This window comes from Oncorhynchus gorbuscha, linkage group LG11, assembly GCF_021184085.1.
Source record: "Oncorhynchus gorbuscha isolate QuinsamMale2020 ecotype Even-year linkage group LG11, OgorEven_v1.0, whole genome shotgun sequence".
Classification (NCBI taxonomy): domain Eukaryota; kingdom Metazoa; phylum Chordata; class Actinopteri; order Salmoniformes; family Salmonidae; genus Oncorhynchus; species Oncorhynchus gorbuscha.
In genome coordinates this window covers 65,261,534-65,282,074 of record NC_060183.1, presented here as the reverse complement: position 1 = coordinate 65,282,074, position 20,541 = coordinate 65,261,534, and the positions used below count along the sequence as shown (strand labels likewise).

At 48.6% G+C, this 20,541-nt stretch overlaps 1 protein-coding gene across 3 annotated transcripts in view; it reads left to right on the top strand.

The window, feature by feature from the left end:
* Positions 1–20,491, top strand: part of LOC124049132 (inactive carboxypeptidase-like protein X2) — a 32,196-nt gene extending 11,705 nt beyond the window's left edge. The window contains exons 2-20 of one of the 3 annotated variants that reach the window (XM_046370495.1): positions 4,559–4,921; positions 5,315–5,398; positions 5,651–5,695; positions 5,794–5,838; positions 6,030–6,089; positions 6,743–6,820; positions 7,639–7,748; positions 8,827–8,966; positions 9,350–9,434; positions 12,983–13,127; positions 16,224–16,303; positions 16,454–16,577; positions 16,695–16,891; positions 17,094–17,267; positions 17,396–17,527; positions 17,990–18,245; positions 18,443–18,582; positions 18,752–18,851; positions 19,384–20,491. In XM_046370495.1, the coding sequence (XP_046226451.1) occupies positions 4,559–4,921; positions 5,315–5,398; positions 5,651–5,695; positions 5,794–5,838; positions 6,030–6,089; positions 6,743–6,820; positions 7,639–7,748; positions 8,827–8,966; positions 9,350–9,434; positions 12,983–13,127; positions 16,224–16,303; positions 16,454–16,577; positions 16,695–16,891; positions 17,094–17,267; positions 17,396–17,527; positions 17,990–18,245; positions 18,443–18,582; positions 18,752–18,851; positions 19,384–19,991 (2,966 nt within the window). In that variant the 3' untranslated portion in view covers positions 19,992–20,491. Of the gene's footprint in view, positions 1–4,558; positions 4,922–5,311; positions 5,399–5,650; positions 5,696–5,793; positions 5,839–6,029; positions 6,090–6,742; positions 6,821–7,638; positions 7,749–8,826; positions 8,967–9,349; positions 9,435–12,982; positions 13,128–16,223; positions 16,304–16,453; positions 16,578–16,694; positions 16,892–17,093; positions 17,268–17,395; positions 17,528–17,989; positions 18,246–18,442; positions 18,583–18,751; positions 18,852–19,383 lie in introns of all 3 variants that reach the window. The other 2 variants (XM_046370494.1, XM_046370496.1) reach the window with 2 other exon arrangements.
* Positions 20,492–20,541: the final 50 nt, after the last annotated feature.

Sequence of the window (20,541 nt, the reverse complement as noted above, 5' to 3'; positions counted from 1 at the left end):
TTGGGCAGATCCCGGCTCGGTCTTCCTTTGTAATTTGTAACGGACTGCTGACCTTGCCACATGCGGCGGGAGTCGCAGTCTTTGTAATATGATTCAACCTTATTCCAATATCCTTTTTGCTCATTTGATGACACTGCGGAAGTCATACCAGGACTTCTTGTACTTATTCTGTCCTCAGCCGTAGGCTCAGGGTTGTCCGCGACAGTGGTAGCACTGTCCTTTAGCTTAGCGCCAAATTCAGTGTTAATCCAAGGCTTTTGATTGGAAAAGCAGTGGCTCTTCACTGTGACAATGAAGCCAGTGACGAAGGTGGTTAGCTTGTCTATGTCATTGCCGAAGACTTGGAACATATTCCAATCAGCGCCAGCAAAGCAGTCCTGTAGCATAATCTCTGATTCTGATTATCATTTCTCAACAAAGCAAGTCGAGGGTACTTCCTGTTTGAGCTTCTGCCTGTAAACAGGAACCAGGAGTACTGAGTCATGATCTGATTTGCCGAATGGGGGACGAGGGAGGTCCTTGTATACTTGCTTGTGGGTAGAGTGATAGTGGTCTAGGACTTTATCAACGCTAGTGGTGAAAGAGATTTGGCATCATGTGTCAATGAAGAGGTATTAAAATCACTGGCAACAAAAAAAGCAGCCTTCGGGTGCACGTTTTCCTGTTTGTTTATAGCCTCGTACCGTTCGTTAAGGTTCAGCTTTTAATATTTTCTGGCCAGTGGTGTAATGTACACAACAGTCAGGATAACAGCTGAAAACTCCCTCGAGAGGTAGAAGGGTCGGCATTTGACCATCAGGTATTCCAAGACGGTGAACAATGGGTCGAGACTTCCACTGCGCTCGAGTCAGTCACCATTTTGTTGTTGATGAAAAGGCAAACCCCTCCCCATGTCTGACTCCACTGTCCAGTCCGCTCAGGGAACGGAGAATCCATTGAGTTGGGTAGCCATGTTGTACGAAAGCCATGTTTCAGAAAAGCAGAGAATATTGCAGTTACGAGAGTCCCGTCAGTAGCAAATCCACGATCAAAGGTCATCCAACTGTGACCGTACATTGGCCAAAAGAATGGAGTGAATAGGTGGCCTGTTTTCCCTTCGCCTTAATCTTGCCAGGCTCCCCCTCTATTAGCTGTGTAATGCCAGTGTTTAGTTTTGGATACCCCAAAAAATTGGGTCAGAATTACAGAAAGAGCCCAGAGCATATGAGTTGAAGTTGAAGCTGGAATTAAGGCAAGTAAATATGCCGATCTGATGTTCAGAAGTTCTTGTCGGTTATAAGAAATGATAGTGGATACATTTTGTGAAAATAATATAATAAAAAGTAGAAGAAAATCAACATTTTCTTTTTAAAATAACAAAGTTGGGTTGGAGCTCACAAAATGGCAGCCATACAGTACAGCGCCATATTTTGTGGGTTCCTCTCTGAAACCTCTCTGCCTGATTCTATCTGGCCTGAGAGGGAGAGTAACTGAGAAGCAGAACTTTCTGAAATATTTTTCGGCCAGTTCCGACATGTAGAATTGTCTTGTAAAACACGCCTGAGTCAGTTACTCCTTAAGCATCTCACTGTAAAATGACTCACAATTACTCACAGTAAACAGGAAACATTCCAGTTCACTAGTGTGTGTGTGTGTATGTGAACTTCATCGGGATTGGTGTCCCTTCCACGGGAATGTTGAGCTAACGTAGGCTAATGCGATTAGCATGAGGTTGTAAAAACAAGAACATTTCCCAGGACATAGACATATCTGATATTGGCAGAAAGCTTAAATTCTTGCTAATCTAACTGCACTGTCCAATTTACAGTAGCTATTACAGTGAAATAATACTATGCTATTGTTTGAGGAGAGTGCACAATTTTGAACATAAAAAGTTATTAATATACAAATTAGGCACATTTGGGCAGTCTTGAAAGAACATTTTGAACAGAAATGCAATGGTTCATTGGATCAGTCTAAAACGTTGCACATAAACTGCTGCCATCTAGTGGCCAAAATGTATATTGCACCTTGGCTGGAATAATACATTATGGCTTTCTCTTGCATTTTAAAGATGACGATACAAAAAAAATACAAAAGAACGGTTGTTTTTTTTCTTTGTATTATAATTTACCAGACATAATGTGTTTTATTCTCCTACATTCCTTTCACATTTCCACAGACTTCAACGTGTTTCCTTTCAAATGGTACCAATAATATACCAGTTAGATTTGAGTATGTCATTTCAGGCAAAAATTTAAAAAAGGGGCAGATCCTTATTAAGTGTGGTGCTTGTATAGAGGGCAAATACATCTGGTCTGACTCATGACAGGAACAGGGTGATAAGCGATGGTTCACTGGGTTCTCTTTCCATCCCTTCCCCTTTTCATGTATATTTTTACAACCCTTCTCTCCTTACCGTCCTCTCTACCTCCCTCTTCCCCATTCCCCTCTCTCTCGCCATCCTCTCGACATTTCCCTCAGTGCAGTGAGGCCAAAGCCGCACATACAGATAGGAAAACTAACATTGGCTTTGCATTTAGAAACCACACGGCTAGCTATCTGTCAACAACATGTTCTCGGTTGAGACGGTTGACGTCTAGACCCTTTGTTTTCTCCCTAGAGTTTATTATCAACCAATCATCATGAAGACCAATTTGTTAAAAAGCATGTTGACATATACAATTGTCTTGTGACTGAGAGTATTTACTTTAATTGTGCTGATAAAAAGTTATAACGTTTTACGTGTTTGTTTCGTAGTGGAAAAGTGGAAAGACTCCCTGCTGAATGGAGTTGTGAGTAACGGTGTGGTGTGTGGCTGATTATGGGTTTTTAGTAACTGTGTGGTGTATGTGCGTGTTTGCGTGCATCTGCATGTGTGTATGTGTGGCTAACACTACAGTAATTCAGTGATGAGGGAGAGCATTACTGTGATATGCACTTAGAGGTCTAAAAGTGTTTTCTTGGCAGAACCAACTTCAGTCTGTAATGACATGCACTGAGAGTCGGGAAGTAAGTTCAGGGAGGGAGTGTTTTAATAAATAAACGGCACATAATACAAAACAAGAAACACTAACAGCACTCAGACATGAAACAGAAACAATGACACCTGGGAAAGGAACCAAAGGGAGTGACATATATAGGGAAGGTAATCTGGGAAGTGATGGAGTCCAGGTGAGTCTGACGACATGCAGGTGCGCGTAACGATGGTGACAGGTGTGCGCCATAATGAGCAGCCTGGTGACCTAGAGGCCGGAGAGGGAGCACACGTGACAGAGGTCTCATGACCTCAAGTCCAGCTGTGATATAATATGCTGTTTAGATAAAATATTGCATTATTTGGCAATCTGATTAAATATATTATTTAAAAATGTAAGATTTTTGTTGATTTCCTGCATACCCAGACCCTTGATTATAAGAAGATTAAAATATAAATGTGTTCAAAATACCGAAAATGGGAAAGATAATGTATGACGGGGCCCAGTTGTAACAATGAAACTTACTTTTCATGTGCACAGTATTACATTCTCCACTGCATGGAGCAAAGCCATAAGCCTACTAGTTCTTTCCAAAGCCATAAGCCTACTAGTTCTTTCCAAAGCCATAAGCCTACTAGTTCTTTCCAAAGCCATAAGCCTACTAGTTCTTTCCAAAGCCATAAGCCTACTAGTTCTTTCCAAAGCCATAAGCCTACTAGTTCTTTCCAAAGCCATAAGCCTTCTAGTTCTTTCCAAAGCCATAAGCCTACTAGTTCTTTCCAAAGCAATAAGCCTTCTAGTTTTTTCCAAAGCAATAAGCCTTCTAGTTTTTTCCAAAGCAATAAGCCTTCTAGTTCTTTCCAAAGCCATAAGCCTACTAGTTCTTTCCAAAGCAATAAGCCTTCTAGTTTTTTCCAAAGCAATAAGCCTTCTAGTTTTTTCCAAAGCAATAAGCCTTCTAGTTCTTTCCAAAGCCATAAGCCTACTAGTTCTTTCCAAAGCCATAAGCCTACTAGTTCTTTCCAAATCCATAAGCCTACTAGTTCTTTCCAAAGGATCGCAATCACTAATACTTTTCATTACAAACTAAACCTTTCTACAAACATATACCAAATGAAGCATTATCCACAGCTAATCAACCAGGAATAGTTAGACAGATGTCGACAGCAGGGATGTCAACACAGCGGGTTTGGCCGGCTGGCTGCTTGGTCTGAAACCAAAACAAAGCAGTGACCATGTGTCATTACTGAACCACTGAACACTGTGCGAGAGGAGGAATGTGATCAGACCTGCCCTTCAGGAAATAGGGGAGAAGAGAGGGAGAAAGAGAGGGCAAAGTGATACCCGTGGAGAGATTTCCGCTGTCTACTTCTCTCTCTCTTTCATGCTGTATTTAGTGGTCCCATATTCTGTTTCAACCTTGTGTTCTCTTTCTCAATTTTTCTGGATGGGGCTGGGGTGAAGTAATTGTGGTGGTCACTTTCTCATTTACAGCCACTCTCTCTCTCTCTCTCTCTCTCTCTCTCTCTCTCTCTCTCTCTCTCTCTCTCTCTCTCTCTCTCTCTCTCTCTCTCTCTCTCTCTCTCCATTTCTCTTTTCAGCCAGGGCAAAGAAAGCCGCAGAGAAGGAGGCCAAAGCCAAGAAGCAGAAAGCCAACAAGGCACCCAAAGCCCCGAAACCCACTAAAAAACCCAAAGCCACCAAGGCACCCAAGAAGCTCAAGGCCACCAAAGCACCTAAAACCACCAAGGCACCTAAAGCCACCAAGGCACCTAAAACCACCAAGGCACCTAAAGCCACCAAGGCACCTAAAGCCACCAAGGCACCTAAGGTCACAAAGCCCAAAGCTACCAAGGCCTCCAAGACAACAGCATGGAAGGAGGAGGGGGTGAAGCCAGTGACCAGAAGACCCAGTCTGGAAGAGGATGAGGAGAAACTCCTGATTGAGCTGGGCTGGGACAGACGTATGTATATATATTAGGACATCTCTGTTCCTTTCTGTTCCCTATGAGTTGCTTTTTTTCATGTCATACCTTTAAAAACAAGCAGGCCATGTTAATTTAGGGGCGGCAGGTAACCTAGTGGTTAGAGCGTTGGACTAGTAACCGAAAGGTTGCTTGATCGAATCCCCGAACGACAGTAAAATTCTGTCTTTCTGCCCCTGAACAAGGCACTTAACCCACTGTTCCCTGGCCATCATTGTAAATAAAAATGTGTTCTTATCAGACTTGCCTAGTTAAAAAAATAAAATGTAGTGGTACAGTATAATCTCATTAATTTGCAATGCGAGACGACTGAGCCAATATTTCTCTGTTGACTCTGTGTTGTGGTTTGTATGTGTTGTCTCTGCCCAGTAGACAGCAGACCCTCGGGACACACACCTCTCTCTGCTGGCTCCAAGACCCTGACAGAGCATGGTCAAGATTACTGGGACACCAAGCGTATGTCTGACATGACTCAACGATCTATCACTTTCAATCCAGTCTTCTCTGATTTGAAGCATGAATTTAGCTTGGCAAAGATTATGATCATATGTCACCAATAAACTATTACAACCAAAGCAAAACACTCATGTTGTCAAAGCCATTTCTAATGTTTTTGAAAGTTGAGTGGAAACACATTGATTTTCCTGTACAGTACTGTAGTTGTTCAGCCCTCTAAGACATCTACATTTCTGTTACCATCTCTAACAGTGGACAGAGAGAGGACTACCACTGAGGTCATCATGTATGTATCAGGTAAATAGCCCATCACATAACAAATGAATTGGGCGGAACTCGAAACGACACATTTTAATAATTCAACGTATTTACCATGCATGCAAATGTTCTTTCAGAGGAAACCACAGTGCCCTGGTACGAAGAGTATGATTATGCAGACTGTACGTACATTACACGTTATGTCTGTCTGTCTTTCTTTCCTGCAATAGTTTGGTCATGTATGATCACCTGTACAATCAGCCTGTACTGTCTGCATTCGTTGTGTGATCATGTTGGTAAGAGCACCCCTCTCTAACCCCCGTCTAACCTCTCTTTAATCTCTCTCTCTAACCTCTGATCTCTCTCTCCACAGTGGCAGCTAAACAACTTGAGGAGGAGGCAGAGAAAGCTCGCAAGGAGAAGGAGAAAAAAGGTCTGAATCTCTTTTATCTGTCTGACAGAGAGAAACCTGTAGCCCTGTCCCTTTAGGGCCCCCTTATGTGTTCATTCACTTACAGAGATGGCCGGATTGTTTATGCAACAAGAACCATTATAGCCTGTAGATTGCAACATTGTCAGTGTTGGGGAGTGGAGGGTGGAAAGGACTGTGGCTGTGTGTGAGAGAGGGGGATGGATTGAGGAAGAGAGAGAGGGGACTGGGCGGGAGAAGGATGGAAAGAGAGTTTATCAAAACAGCTACTGCCATTGTGTTGGGGCCCTGGGCTGGTAGACATCAGTAAGATAGACGGGGGAGAAGGGGAATGGAGAAAGAGAGGGAAGAAGGGAGAAAGAGTAGGAGGGTGTTGGGGGTTATTTTGAGTGTGTGCAGGACTGCAGGCTGTCTGCTTGAGAAGAGGTTTCAATTGTATACTTAAAAATCAGTATAGTTTCATTGGATAAAGTGAAACATATGTTTAGAAGAATATGCAGACTTATTGGAGGGGAAACAGAACGACAGTGACTGTAATATTCAGGACTCTACTAGCAGCAGCACATGTGGAAGTATTTGATGCTTGGTGAGCTGGAGAGCCATGACCGTGTGTAAACATGCCTAGTCACATCTTGTTTTCCCATCATGCATCACAGTGAAGCAGCTGAGGAAGAAGTGGGAGGAGGAAGAGGAGGAGAGGCTGAGGAAGATCCCAGTACATGCCGAACCCAAGAGTAAGAAAATCACCTCAAAACAGGTTTTCATCTTTATTCATGAGCAGCTTCAACTTAATATATGCCATTTAGCAGCTTCAACTTCACTTGAGGGGCGGCAGGTAGCCTAGCGATTAAGAGCATTGGACCAGTAACCAAAAGGGCGTTGGTTCGTATCCCAGAGCTGACTAGGTGAAACATCTGTTGATGTGCCATTGAGCAAGTCACTTTACCCTAAAGTTTTGGTGTTTTGGTATCAGCTGGTATCAAAATGTGCAGCCAGGGGGCGGCCCCAGGACAGACTTTGGGAAAACCTGCCTTACATGACTGTCTATTTCCTGGGGCTGGACTGTTGGCCTTGTTTTCTCCTGTCTACTGTAACAACCTGGCTTTCTCCCCAATCAGACTTCTGGTCCTGCCAGAAAGACATGTTTTACTGTACAGTCAGACTAGGAGACGACTAGCATTTTCGCTCTCTTTCTCTTCCTCTTACAAGCACCAGATTACAAGCACCCATAAAAAGGAAAATGGTCGCTGCGAGATTTTTTTTTTGAGGCACTTGAAAACAAACCATTATCTTTTCACCCTTTCACAAAAGCTTTCACAAAAGCATTGGTCAGTGTGCATGCGTGCCTGCGTGTGTATGTGTTTGTGTAAGATGTGGTCAGCATCAACTGAGTGTTTTCAGCCTGTTGCTCTTGACCACTACAGACCAACATATTTAGCCGACAGAAACTTTTTTGTAATCTTTATTTGACAATAAAGCAGATAAAACAAAAATGATTTTTGTTTTGTTTTTTGGAGTGTGTCACATGATTTATGAGTTGTTTTGTTCCTAGAATGCCCTCCTCTAGGTTTGGAGTCCCATCGTGTTGACGATGACCAGCTGCTGGCCTCTTCTCAGTCTCACCACGGCTTCTCTGCTCAGCGGGGCAGGCTCAACATGCAGGTAAACACGGTACTACATTACACTGTAGTGTAGATATACGGTGTACTACACCATAGTGTCACGTTCTGACCTTAGTTCTTTTATTATGTCTGTGTTTTAGTATGGTCAGGGCGTGAGTTGGGTGGGTTGTCTATGTTAGTTTTTCTATGATTTGCTATTTCTGTGTTTGGCCTGGTATGGTTCTCAATCAGAGGCAGCTGTCAATCGCTGTCCCTGATTGAGAACCATATTTAGGCAGCCTGTTTTCTATTGTGTTTCGTGGGTGATTATTTTCTGTTCTGTGTTTTATGTATGCACCGTACAGGACTGTTCCGGTTTCATTTAGTTCTCTTTGTTGTTTGATTATTTAGTGTTCTGAGTTATAAATAAATATAATGAACCCTTTCCACGCTGCGCATTGGTCCTCCGATCCTTCTTACTACTCCTCCTCAGAAGAGGAGGAGGAAGAGGAGGAGGACGAGGAGGAGGACGGGAATCGTTACACATAGTACTGCCTCATTTAAGTCTCACCACAGCTTCTTTGCTCAGAGAGGCATGCTCAACGTGCAAGTACACACAGTATGATACACTATCACTGGTGTACCAGACGCCCCTGCAAGGCGGCCCACTGGCTATGGGGGCACCAAACCCAATAATAAAACAACAACAATAACAACACAATAATAGGATATGAACATGTCATATGCCATGGCAAATATGTTGAGAATGACAGGAAATTAGCTCTAAAATAGCAAAATATTCTCTCAGCCTCATGGCAAAATGTGTAGAATAGCATGAGATTAGCTATAATAGCACATTTTTCTCTTTCCCCCATAGTTAAATGTGTATAATTGTAGGAAGTTAGCTGCTCCCCCCCCCTTGCGGACCTTGTGTGTGTGTGTGTGTGTGGGGGGGGACATACACCATAGTATGGCAGTTTATAGATACAGACTGTTGTAATACCCATTATACTTGATATATTCTAATGTTCCTGTATACAAACGCACAAACCAAATCTTCACATAAAATCATGAGAAATGTCAGGACACACACAGCCCCGACACATCTGACGAGAGAGGGGGCTATTTTGTCTTCCCAGAGCTCTGGTAATGAGGAGGGTGTGTACGGGGGTGCGTGGTGTGCTGAGCCAGAGGAGAAGAACCACTGGTTTGAGGTGGACGCTCGCAGAGAGGTGGAGTTCACTGGAGTCATCGTACAGGGCAGGAACTCAGACACAGCGTAAGTCCTGCTGCCTGGTGTCACTGCACTGGGATCACTGCACTGTGGTCACTGCACTGGGATCACTGCACTGTGGTCACTGCACTGTTCACACAGCCAGGGCCAGGTGGAATCCCCATTCACCTGCACAATTGATTTGAAATGAACAACACATTAAATGAATCCAACCCAAACAGCATATACTGTACATCAATAGGTTGAGTTGTATCCATTAGAGAAACAGAATGCTGTAAAAGGGATTATAGAGAAAATGTCAAAGGAAATGGAATCTTACCTGTGGAATCATTAGGCATTTTGAATGTTTGCGATTTATGTTGGATTTTCTTAAGACTTGTAAAGTGTCATCTCTCTCTCGCTCTCTTTTTCTTCTCTCTGTATTTCAGGGAAGATTTTGTGTCCACGTTCTACGTGTCCTTCAGTAATGACAGTCGTGATTGGATGGTGCTCCATGATGGCTATGCTGAGTGGGTCAGTAACCTCTCTTACGATTGATCAGTACAGCCGGCAATTTAATATCCAAATAATCACTTAATTTTCCTCCGATCTAACCTCTTCCCTCACCATACCTTTCCTCCCCATACCCTCTCCTCTCCTCCCCATACCCTCGCTTCTCCTCCCCATACCCTCTCCTCACCATACCTTTCCTCCCCATACCCTCTCCTCTCCTCCCCATACCCTCGCTTCTCCTTCCCTTCCCCTCTCCTCCCCATACCCTCTCCTCTCCATACCCTCTCCTCTCCTCCCCATACCCTCTTCTCTCCTCCCCATAACCTCTCCTCTCCATACCCTCTCCTCTCCTCCCCATACTCTCTCCTCTCCTCCCGATACCCTCTCATCTCCTCTCCTCTCCATACCCTCTCCTCCCCATACCCTCTCCTCTCCATACCCTCTCCTCTCCTCCCCATACCCTCTTCTCTCCTCCCCATAACCTCTCCTCTCCATACCCTCTCCTCTCCTCCCCATACTCTCTCCTCTCCTCCCGATACCCTCTCATCTCCTCTCCTCTCCATACCCTCTCCTCCCCATACCCTCTCCTCTCCATACCCTCTCCTCTCCTCCCCATACCCTCTCCTCTCCTCTCCATACCCTCTCATCCCATACCCTCTCCTCTCCTCCCCATACCCTCTCCTCTCCTCCCCATTCCCTGTCCTCCCCATACCCTCTCCTCTCCATACCTTCTCCTCTCCTCCCCATACCCTCTCCTCTCCATACCCTCTCCTTCCCCTCTCCTCCCCATACCCTTTCCTGTCCATACCCTCTCCTCTCCTCCCCATACCCTCCCCTCTCCTCTCCTTCCCATACCCTCTCCTCTCCATACCCTCTCCTCTCCTCTTCATACCCTCTCCTCTCCTCTCCTCCCCATACCCTCTCCTCTCCATACACTCTCCTCTCCATACCCTCTCCTCTCCTCCCCATACCCTCTCCACTCCTCTCCTCCCCATACCCTCTCCACTCCTCTCCTCCCCATACCCTCTTCTCTCCTCCCATACCCTCTCCTCTCCTCCTCATACCCTCTCCTCTACTCTCCATACCTTCTCCTCTCCTCTCCATACCATCTCCTCTCTTCCCCATACCATCTCCTCTCCATACCCTCTCCTCTCCCCCCATACCCTCCCCATACCCTCTCCTCCCCATACCCTCTCCTCTCCATACCCTCTCCTCCCCATACCCTCTCCTCTCCATACAATCTCCTCCCCATACCTTCTCCTCTCCTCCCCATACCCTCTCTTCTCCATACCTTCTCCTCTCCTCCCCATACCCTCTCCTCTCCTCCCCATACCCTCTCCTCTCCATACCCTCTCCTTCCCCTCTCCTCCCCATACCCTTTCCTCTCCATACAATCTCCTCCCCATACCCTCTCCTCTCCTCCCCATACCCTCTCCTCTCCATACCCTCTCCTCTCCATAACCTCTCCTCCCCATACCCTCGCTTCTCCTCCCCATACCCTCTCCTCTCCATACCCTCTCCTCTCCTCCCCATACCCTCTCCTCCCCATACCCTCTCCTCTCCTCTCCATACCCTCTCCTCTCCCCCCATACCCTCTCCTCTCCTCCCCATTCCCTCTCCTCCCCATACCCTCTCCTCTCCATACCTTCTCCTCTCCTCCCCATACCCTCTCCTCTCCTCCCCATACCCTCTCCTCTCCATACCCTCTCCTTCCCCTCTCCTCCCCATACCCTTTCCTGTCCATACCCTCTCCTCCCCATACCCTCTCCTCTCCTCCCCATACCCTCTCCTCTCCATACCCTCTCCTCTCCTCTTCATACCCTCTCCTCTCCTCTCCTCCCCATACCCTCTCCTCTCCATACACTCTCCTCTCCATACCCTCTCCTCTCCTCCCCATACCCTCTCCTCTCCTCCCCATACCCTCTCCTCTCCTCCTCATACCCTCTCCTCTACTCTCCATACCTTCTCCTCTCCTCTCCATACCCTCTCCTCTCCTCCTCATACCCTCTCCTCTCCATACCCTCTCCTCTCCTCTCCATACCCTCTCCTCTCCATACCCCCATACCCTTTCCTCTCCATACAATCTCCTCCCCATACCCTCTCCTCTCCATACCCTCTCCTCTCCTCCCCATACCCTCTCCTCTCCATACCCTCTCCTCTCCATACCCTCTCCTCTCCATACCCTCTCCTCCCCATACCCTCGCTTCTCCTCCCCATACCCTCTCCTCTCCATACCCTCTCCTCTCCTCCCCATACCCTCTCCTCTCCTCTCCATACCCTCTCCTCCCCCCCCCCATACCCTCTCCTCTCCTCCCCATTCCCTCTCCTCCCCATACCCTCTCCTCTCCATACCTTCTCCTCTCCTCCCCATACCCTCTCCTCTCCTCCCCATACCCTCTCCTCTCCATACCCTCTCCTCCCCATACCCTTTCCTGTCCATACCCTCTCCTCCCCATACCCTCTCCTCTCCTCCCCATACCCTCCCCTCTCCTCTCCTCCCCATACCCTCTCCTCTCCATACCCTCTCCTCTCCTCTTCATACCCTCTCCTCTCCTCTCCTCCCCATACCCTCTCCTCTCCATACCCTCTCCTCTCCTCCCCATACCCTCTCCTCTCCTCCCCATACCCTCTTCTCTCCTCCCATACCCTCTCCTCTCCTCCTCATACCCTCTCCTCTACTCTCCATACCTTCTCCTCTCCTCTCCATACCCTCTCCTCTCCCCCCATACCCTCCCCATACCCTCTCCTCTCCATACCCTCTCCTCCCTATACCCTCTCCTCTCCATACAATCTCCTCCCCATACCTTCTCCTCTCCTCCCCATACCCTCTCCTCTCCAAACCTCCTCTCCTCCCCATACCCTCTCCTCTCCTCCCCATACCATTTCCTCTCCATACAATCTCCTCCCCATACCCTCTCCTCTCCATACCCTCTCCTCTCCTCCCCATACCCTCTCCTCTTCTCCCCATACCCCCTCCTCTCCATACCCTCTCCTCTCCTCTCCATACCCTCTCCTCCCCATACCCTCGCTTCTCCTCCCCATACCCTCTCCTCTCCATACCCTCTCCTCTCCTCCCCATACCCTCTCCTCTCCTCCCCATAACCTCTCCTCTCCATACCCTCTCCACTCCTCCCCATACCCTCTCCTCTCCTCCCCATACACTCTCCTCTCCTCCCCATACCCTCTCCTCTCCATACACTCTCCTCTCCTCCCCATACCCTCTCCTCTCCATACCCTCTTCTCTCCTCCCATACCTCTCCTCTCCTCCTCATACCCTCTCCTCTCCATACCCTCTCCTCTCCTCTCCATACCCTCTCCTCTCCTCCCCATACCCTCTCCTCTCCATACCCTCTCCTCTCCCCCCATACCCTCTCCTCTCCATACCCTCTCCTTCCCATACCCTCTCCTCTCCTCTCCTCTCCATACCCTCTCCTACCCATACCCTCTCTTCTCCTCTCCATACCCTCTCCTCTCCTCCCCATACCCTCTCCCCTCCTCTTCATTCCCTCTCCTCTCCTTCCCCTCTCTGTCCCTCTTTCTCTCCTCCCTCCTTCCCTCCCTCCCTTCAGTTGTTCTATGGGAATGTGGATAGGGACTCTCCAGTGATGGTGCAGTTTGATTGGCCAACCGTGGCACGTTACATCCGTGTCCTTCCCCAGAGCTGGAACGGCAGCCTGTGTCTCAGAGTTGAGGTCATGGCCTGCCAACTGACCAGTGAGTACAATACAATACATAACCCCATCAACCCTCCATAAACTCCAGAACGTCATCACACCCCTAACTCCAACACCTTCATAACCCCTAAAATGACAATAATCACTTCCTCAACGATCCCCGTTGCCATCCCCATCCTCAACATTACCGTTACCATCCCCATACTCAACATCCCAGTTTACCATCCCCGTCCTCACCATCCCCGTCCTCACCATCCCCGTCCTCAACATCCCCGTTACCATTCCCGTCCTCAACCATCCCCGTTACCATCCCCGTTACCATCCCCATCATCAACATCCCCGTCCTCAACATCCCCGTTACCATCCCCGTCCTCAACCATCCCCGTCCTCCACATCCCCGTTACCATCCCCGTCCTCAACCATCCCCGTCCTCAACATCCCTGTTACCATCCATGTCCTCAACCATCCCCGTTCTCAACATCCCCGTCCTCAACATGCCCATTACCATCCCGTCCTCAACCATCCCTGTTCTCAACATCCCCGTCCTCACCATCCCCGTCCTCAACCATCCCAGTTCTCAACATCCCCGTCCTCAACATCCCCATTCTTATCCCCGATCTCAACATCCCCGTCCTCAACATCCCTGTTACCATCCCCATCCTCAACATCCCCGTCCTCAACATCCCCGTTACCATCCCCGTCCTCAACATCCCCATTACCATCCCCGTCCTCAACCATCCCCGTCCTCAACATCGCCGTTACCATCCCCATCCTCAACATCCCCGTTACCATCCCTGTCCTCAACATCCCCGTTACCATCCCCATCCTCAACATCCTCGTTACCATCCCCGTCCTCAACATCCGGGTTACCATCCCCGTCCTCAACAGCCCCGTTACCATCCCCATCCTCAACATCCCCGTTACCAACATCCCCGTTACCATCCCCGTCCTCAACCATCCCCGTCCTCAACATCCCCGTTACCATCCCCGTCCTCAACATCCCCGTTACCATCCCCGTCCTCAACATCCCCATTACCATCCCCGTCCTCAACCATCCCCGTCCTCAACATCGCCGTTACCATCCCCATCCTCAACATCCCCGTTACCATCCCTGTCCTCAACATCCCCGTTACCATCCCCATCCTCAACATCCTCGTTACCATCCCCGTCCTCAACATCCGGGTTACCATCCCCGTCCTCAACAGCCCCGTTACCATCCCCATCCTCAACATCCCCGTTACCAACATCCCCGTTACCATCCCCGTCCTCAACCATCCCCGTCCTCAACATCCCCGTTACCATCCCCGTCCTCAACATCCCCGTTACCATCCCCATCCTCAACATCCCCGTTACCATCCCCATCCTCAACATCCCCGTTACCATCCCCATCCTCAACATCCCCGTTACCATCCCCATCCTCAACATCCCCGTTACCATCCCCGTCCTCAACATCCCCGTTACCATCCCTGTCCTCAACCATCCCCGTCCTCAACATCCCCGTTACCATCCCCGTCCTCAACATGCCCGTCCTCAACATCCCCGTTACCATTCCCGTCCTCAACCATCCCCGTCCTCAACATCCCCGTTACCATCCTCATCCTCAACATCCCCGTTACCATCCCTGTCCTCAACCATCCTCAGTCTCAACATCCCTGTTACCATTCCCATCCTCAACATCCCCGTCCTCAACATCCCCGTCCTCAATCATCCCGTTACCATCCCCGTCCTCAACATCTCTGTCCTCAACCATCCCCGTCCTCAACATCCCCGTTACCATCCACTGCCCTCAATATCCCCGTCCTCAACATCCCCGTTACCATCCCCCGTCCTCAACATCCCCGTTACCATCCATGTCCTCAACCATCCCCGTTCTCAACATCCCCGTCCTCAACATGCCCATTACCATCCCGTCCTCAACCATCCCTGTTCTCAACACCCCATCCTCAACATCCCCGTTACCATCCCTGTCCTCAACATCCCCGTTACCATCCCCGTCCTCAACATCCCCGTTACCATCCCCATCCTCAACATCCCCGTTACCATCCCCGTCCTCAACAGCCCTGTTACCATCTCCATCCTCAACATCCCCGTTACCATCCCCGTCCTCAACATCCCCGTTACCATCCCCGTCCTCAACCATCCCCGTCCTCAACATCCCCGTCCTCAACCATCCCCGTCCTCAACATCCCCGTTACCATCCCCATCCTCAACATCCCCGTTACCATCCCTGTCCTCAACATCCCCGTTACCATCCCTGTCCTCAACCATCCCCGTCCTCAACATCCCCGTTACCATCCCCATCCTCAACCATCCCCGTCCTCGACAGCCCCGTTACCATCCATGTCCTCAACTATCCCCGTCCTCAACATCCCCGTCCTCAACATCCCCGTTACCATCCCCTGCCCTCAATATCCCCGTCCTCAACATCCCCGTTACCATCCCCCGTCCTCAACATCCCCGTTACCATCCATGTCCTCAACCATCCCCGTCCTCAACATCCCCGTTACCATCCCCATCCTCAACATCCCCGTTACCATCCCCATCCTCAACATCCCCGTTACCATCCCCGTCCTCAACATCCCCGTTACCATCCCCGTCCTCAACATCCCCGTTACCATCCCCGTCCTCAACATCCCCGTTACCATCCCCATCCTCAACATCCCCGTTACCATCCCCATCATCCCCGTCCTCAACATCCCCGTCCTCAACCATCCCGTCCTCAACATCCCCGTCCTCAACATCCCCGTTACCATCCCCATCCTCAACATCCCCGTTACCATCCCCATCCTCAACATCCCCGTCCTTAACATCCCCGTCCTCAACCATCCCCGTCCTCAACATCCCCGTCCTCAACACCCCCGTTACCATTCCCGTTCTCAACTTCCCCGTTACCATCCCCGTCCTCAACATCCCCGTTACCATGCCCGTCCTCAACATCCCCGTTACCATCCCCATCCTCAACATCCCCGTTACCATCCCCATCTTCAACCATCCCCGTCCTGAACATCCCCGTTACCATCCCCATCCTCAACATCCCATGAATGAATGGGATGAATGAATGGGATCATCCAATGAATGATCGCTCCCATGTGTATTCAGCCATATGCTTCCAATGTCTGCTCACCCCTTCCCACAGGCAGCTTCCGTAGTGAGAATGAGGTCAACCCCACAGACAACCTTGACTTCAGACACCACAACTATAAGGACATGAGACAGGTGAGTGTTTAATGAGAGTGTGACGGGTGAGATTGATATTGTCCTTCATCTCTTCCTCATCCCTCTCCTCTCTCACTATCTCCCTCCTCTCCCGCTCCCATTCTCCCTCCATCACACCTCTTCCCACCTCCCTCCCTCTCTCCATGTCAGATGATGAAGGTGATAAATGAGGAGTGTCCTAACATCACTAGGATCTATAACATTGGGAAGAGCTCTGCAGGCCTGAAGATGTATGCCATGGAGATCTCTGACAACCCCGGGGAACACCAGACAGGTGTGTGTGTGTGTTTGTTTGTTTGTGTGTGTGATAGTTGAGCCATACAGCAAAGGAACACACACACATACTAAGTGATCACAAAACACCATTACAGGATGTCATCTTCCTCACCAGGTGAGCCGGAGTTCCGCTACACGGCGGGTCTCCATGGTAATGAGGCACTGGGGCGGGAGCTGCTCCTCCTGCTGATGCAGTTCATGTGTAAGGAGTATAATGAGAACAACCCCAGAGTGCGCCGCCTGGTGGAGGGAGTGAGAATACACCTGGTTCCCTCACTCAACCCAGACGCCTACGAACTGGCCTACGAGATGGTGAGGGACCTGGGCTCATTCCAGAAAGATGCTCCAACAAGGAATATACAGTATATGTTTAAGCTGATGAAACTGGAACCAATGTTACATTACATACTGTCCTTCCCTATCCGGTTTCTCACACCCCTCAAACTCCCTGCTCTTAATCTCTCCAATAGAGATCCTTTCTTTATTATTTTCTAGCCTCCTCTCTCGTCTCCAGGGCTCTGAGATGGGGAATTGGGGTCTGGGCCACTGGACTGAGGAGGGATACGATATCTTCCAGAACTTCCCGGACCTCAACAGTGTTCTATGGGGGGCAGAGGACAGAGGCTGGGTCCCACGCATTGTACCTAATCACCACATCCCACTCCCAGAGAACTTCCTCAATGGCTCGGTGGGTGTTAAGGCTACAGATGTTGTTTTTTAAATATTTATTTATTTTGTATTGTTCATTTTCCAATTATACTACAGTTTGTATTTCTGGTGTTAGATCTACATTTCTCTCCCACTCTCTCTCTGTAGGTTGCCCTGGAAACCAAAGCCATTATTAACTGGATGGAGCGGACCCCATTTGTGTTGGGAGCCAATTTGCAGGGTGGAGAGAAAGTGGTGGCGTACCCGTTTGACATGCAGCGACCTCCAAAGGCTACAGGGGTGGGTTCTGTTCTGACTGGAATAGGATGAATCAGCACTGGCAGGGCCGGATTACCGAACAGGCACTCAGAGCACATGCCCCGGGGCCCTGACTTCCATGGTGCCCCCAATCCCAAATCATGGGGCTGGGGTAGCAAAGTGTTCTCTCAGCATCATGGCAAAATGTGAACAAAAGCATAAGATGAGCTATGAAACATTAAGAAACATTAAAAACAACTCCCTGCCTCATTGCAAAAAGTGTACAATTACAGGAAATGTTCTTACAACTGCCCTGTGGCCCCAAATGCTGTAGTCCGGCCCTGAACACTGGTGTCCAAAAGTAGTCCACTATTTAGTGAATTTCAGATGTACCCAAGGAATTATATTTGTACTGGGAGCCAAGAGAATAGTGTTCCATTTCAGGCCCAGACCTGGTGTCTTCTATAACATGAACATATGTCTTATTCCTCTCTCTTCCAACAGACTTTGGGGTCTCGGCGTGAGTTGAGACCCGGTGTGAACCATGAGATGAATGAGGAAACGTGGGCCCGGATGCAGCGTCAGAATGGGGACGCGCTACGAGAGACTTCTGACGACACCATGTTCCGCTGGCTGGCCATGTCGTACGCCCACAGCCACCTGACCATGACGGAGACCCAGCGGGGCTCCTGCCACACAGACGACATCTCTGGGGGACAGGGCATCATCAACAGGGCCAGTTGGAAACCTGTGGTGGGAAGTGAGTCTCTATGGGGAGGGGGAGAGATGTGAATCAGGGGAAGAGGGAGAGAGATGGCGAGAAAAAGATGAAAGGAGAGAGTATGACAAAGAGAGAATGAGGGCGGAAGAGAAATGTACAGAAAAATCTGGTGAGAGAGCTCCTAATTAACCCGATATCATGTATTCTTCCCTCCCCGCCACGCTGTAAATTCCCAGGTATGAATGACTTCAGCTACCTGCACACTAACTGCTTTGAGCTGTCTGTCTTCCTGGGCTGTGACAAGTTTCCTCATGAGAGTGAGCTGCCTCTGGAATGGGAGAACAACCGGGAGGCACTACTGTCCTTCATAGAACAGGTGAGAATACAGTTTTTAAACCATTCTCATACTTGTTTTATAATGTATTTAATGTGTCTTTACTGGAAACTGTACTGTATGTTGCTGATGAGTAAATACTTGATTGTATTGCATCCAGTGATGTCATCTGAGCATTGAGCCCTTATATAGGTGCTTTTTCCTGTGCTAGGTGCATCGTGGGATAAAGGGCATAGTGAGGGACATGGAGGGTAAACCCCTGGCCAACGCCACCATTTCTGTGGACGGCGTCAAACACGATGTCAAGACTGGTAAACCTGCATTCAAACCCAAACTTGAACCCGATCTAACATTTCTGGAGATACCTGAAAATAGCTGTGCAGCGATGCTCCCCACCCAATCTGACAAAGCTTGAGAAGATGGGAGAATCTCCCCAAATACAGGTGTGCCAAACTTGTAGCTTCATACCCAAGAAGACTCAAGGCTATAATCCCTGCCAAAGCTGCTTCAACAAAGTATTGAGTAAAAGATCTGAATACTTATGTAAATGTTTTTTTTATTTTTTTGCAATAGTTTCTAAATACCTGTTTTTGCTTGTCATTATGGGGTATTGTGTGTAGATTGATGAGGGGGGGGGAAACAATTTAATCAATTTTAGAACAAGGCTGTAACGTAACAAAATGGGGGGGAAAAGTCAAGGTGTCTGAATACTTTCCGAATGCACTGTATAACACCAAACGACATCTCTGATCCACTTTCTCTCTCTTTCTGCTCCCTCCCTTTCTCACACCCTCTTCCTCCCTCCCTCTCTCCCTCTTCTTCTCTCTCTCCCCCAACCTATAGCTGCGGCTGGTGACTACTGGCGGTTGTTGAACCCCGGGGAGTACCGTGTGACGGCTCGCGTCGACGGCCACACGCTCCAGACCCGGCTGTGCATTGTGGGCTATGACTCCGGAGCCACCCCCTGTAGCTTCACCCTGGCCAAGTCCAACTGGGACCGAATTAAGCAGATTATGGTCCTCCACGGCAAGAGGCCCATACGGCTTGTTACCAAAGCACCCCCCCGGGTAGGAAGTGACATCAGCGGCGGGTCAGTTGGCAGCGTAGACGCAACAAAGACGGGCGCCACTGGCGGGATGGGCGGGACTTCGGCCAACTCCCATAATGCAGAGCGTCTCCGGCGGTTACGGCTGATGCGCCTGCGCAAGATGCACCAGCAGAGACTCAGGTATAACTTCTCCACTACCACGCCCGTTGCCACGACGACCACCACGGTGGCCCCCACAACGACGGCGGAGCTGGAGACAGAGAGCACTACTTCCTGGTATGACTCGTGGTTCCCTGTGGAGAGTTCGTATACAGAGCCCACACCTGCCGAGGTCTTCACAGAGATCCAGGAGTCAGAGCCTACACAGGACTACACCTTTGAGTACAAATTTGAAGATTACTAAGGTGAATTGAATTAAATTGCTAAAGTAACAAATTACAGTTTTTAAAAACACAATCATAAAGGCATTATTCAAATTGTGTGAAATTGAAAACATATTTAATTCCTTGCAGAGCTGAAAGAAAATATAGCATTTAAAAAAAACGCTTAAAAAAAATAATACTTTCTCTGTGCTCTTCCATTTATGTCTCATGATGGTCTGTATTCTGATATATTTTTGTAATGCTCACACATAGATCAGAGAATAGACTACATTCTCTCTCTGCAGAGCAGGGATTTAACAGCAAGTTTTTCATATTATTTACTTAAGCAAGCCTATTCTGAGACGTAGATATAGGGTGCTTCAAATGTTTCACAATAAAAGAGTATAAACAGGTTATTTGACACACGCTGAAGTCATGCTTTGCCTCCACGTGGATTCTTATGCTTGGTTAGATATGATACTAATATCTATGGAAACTGCGGTGTGTTTGTATTATTACATTAAAAGTGTTCAAAAAAGTATATCTTTGTTGTTTATATGATGTTGCAAGGCCTTCACCTACAGAGAAATA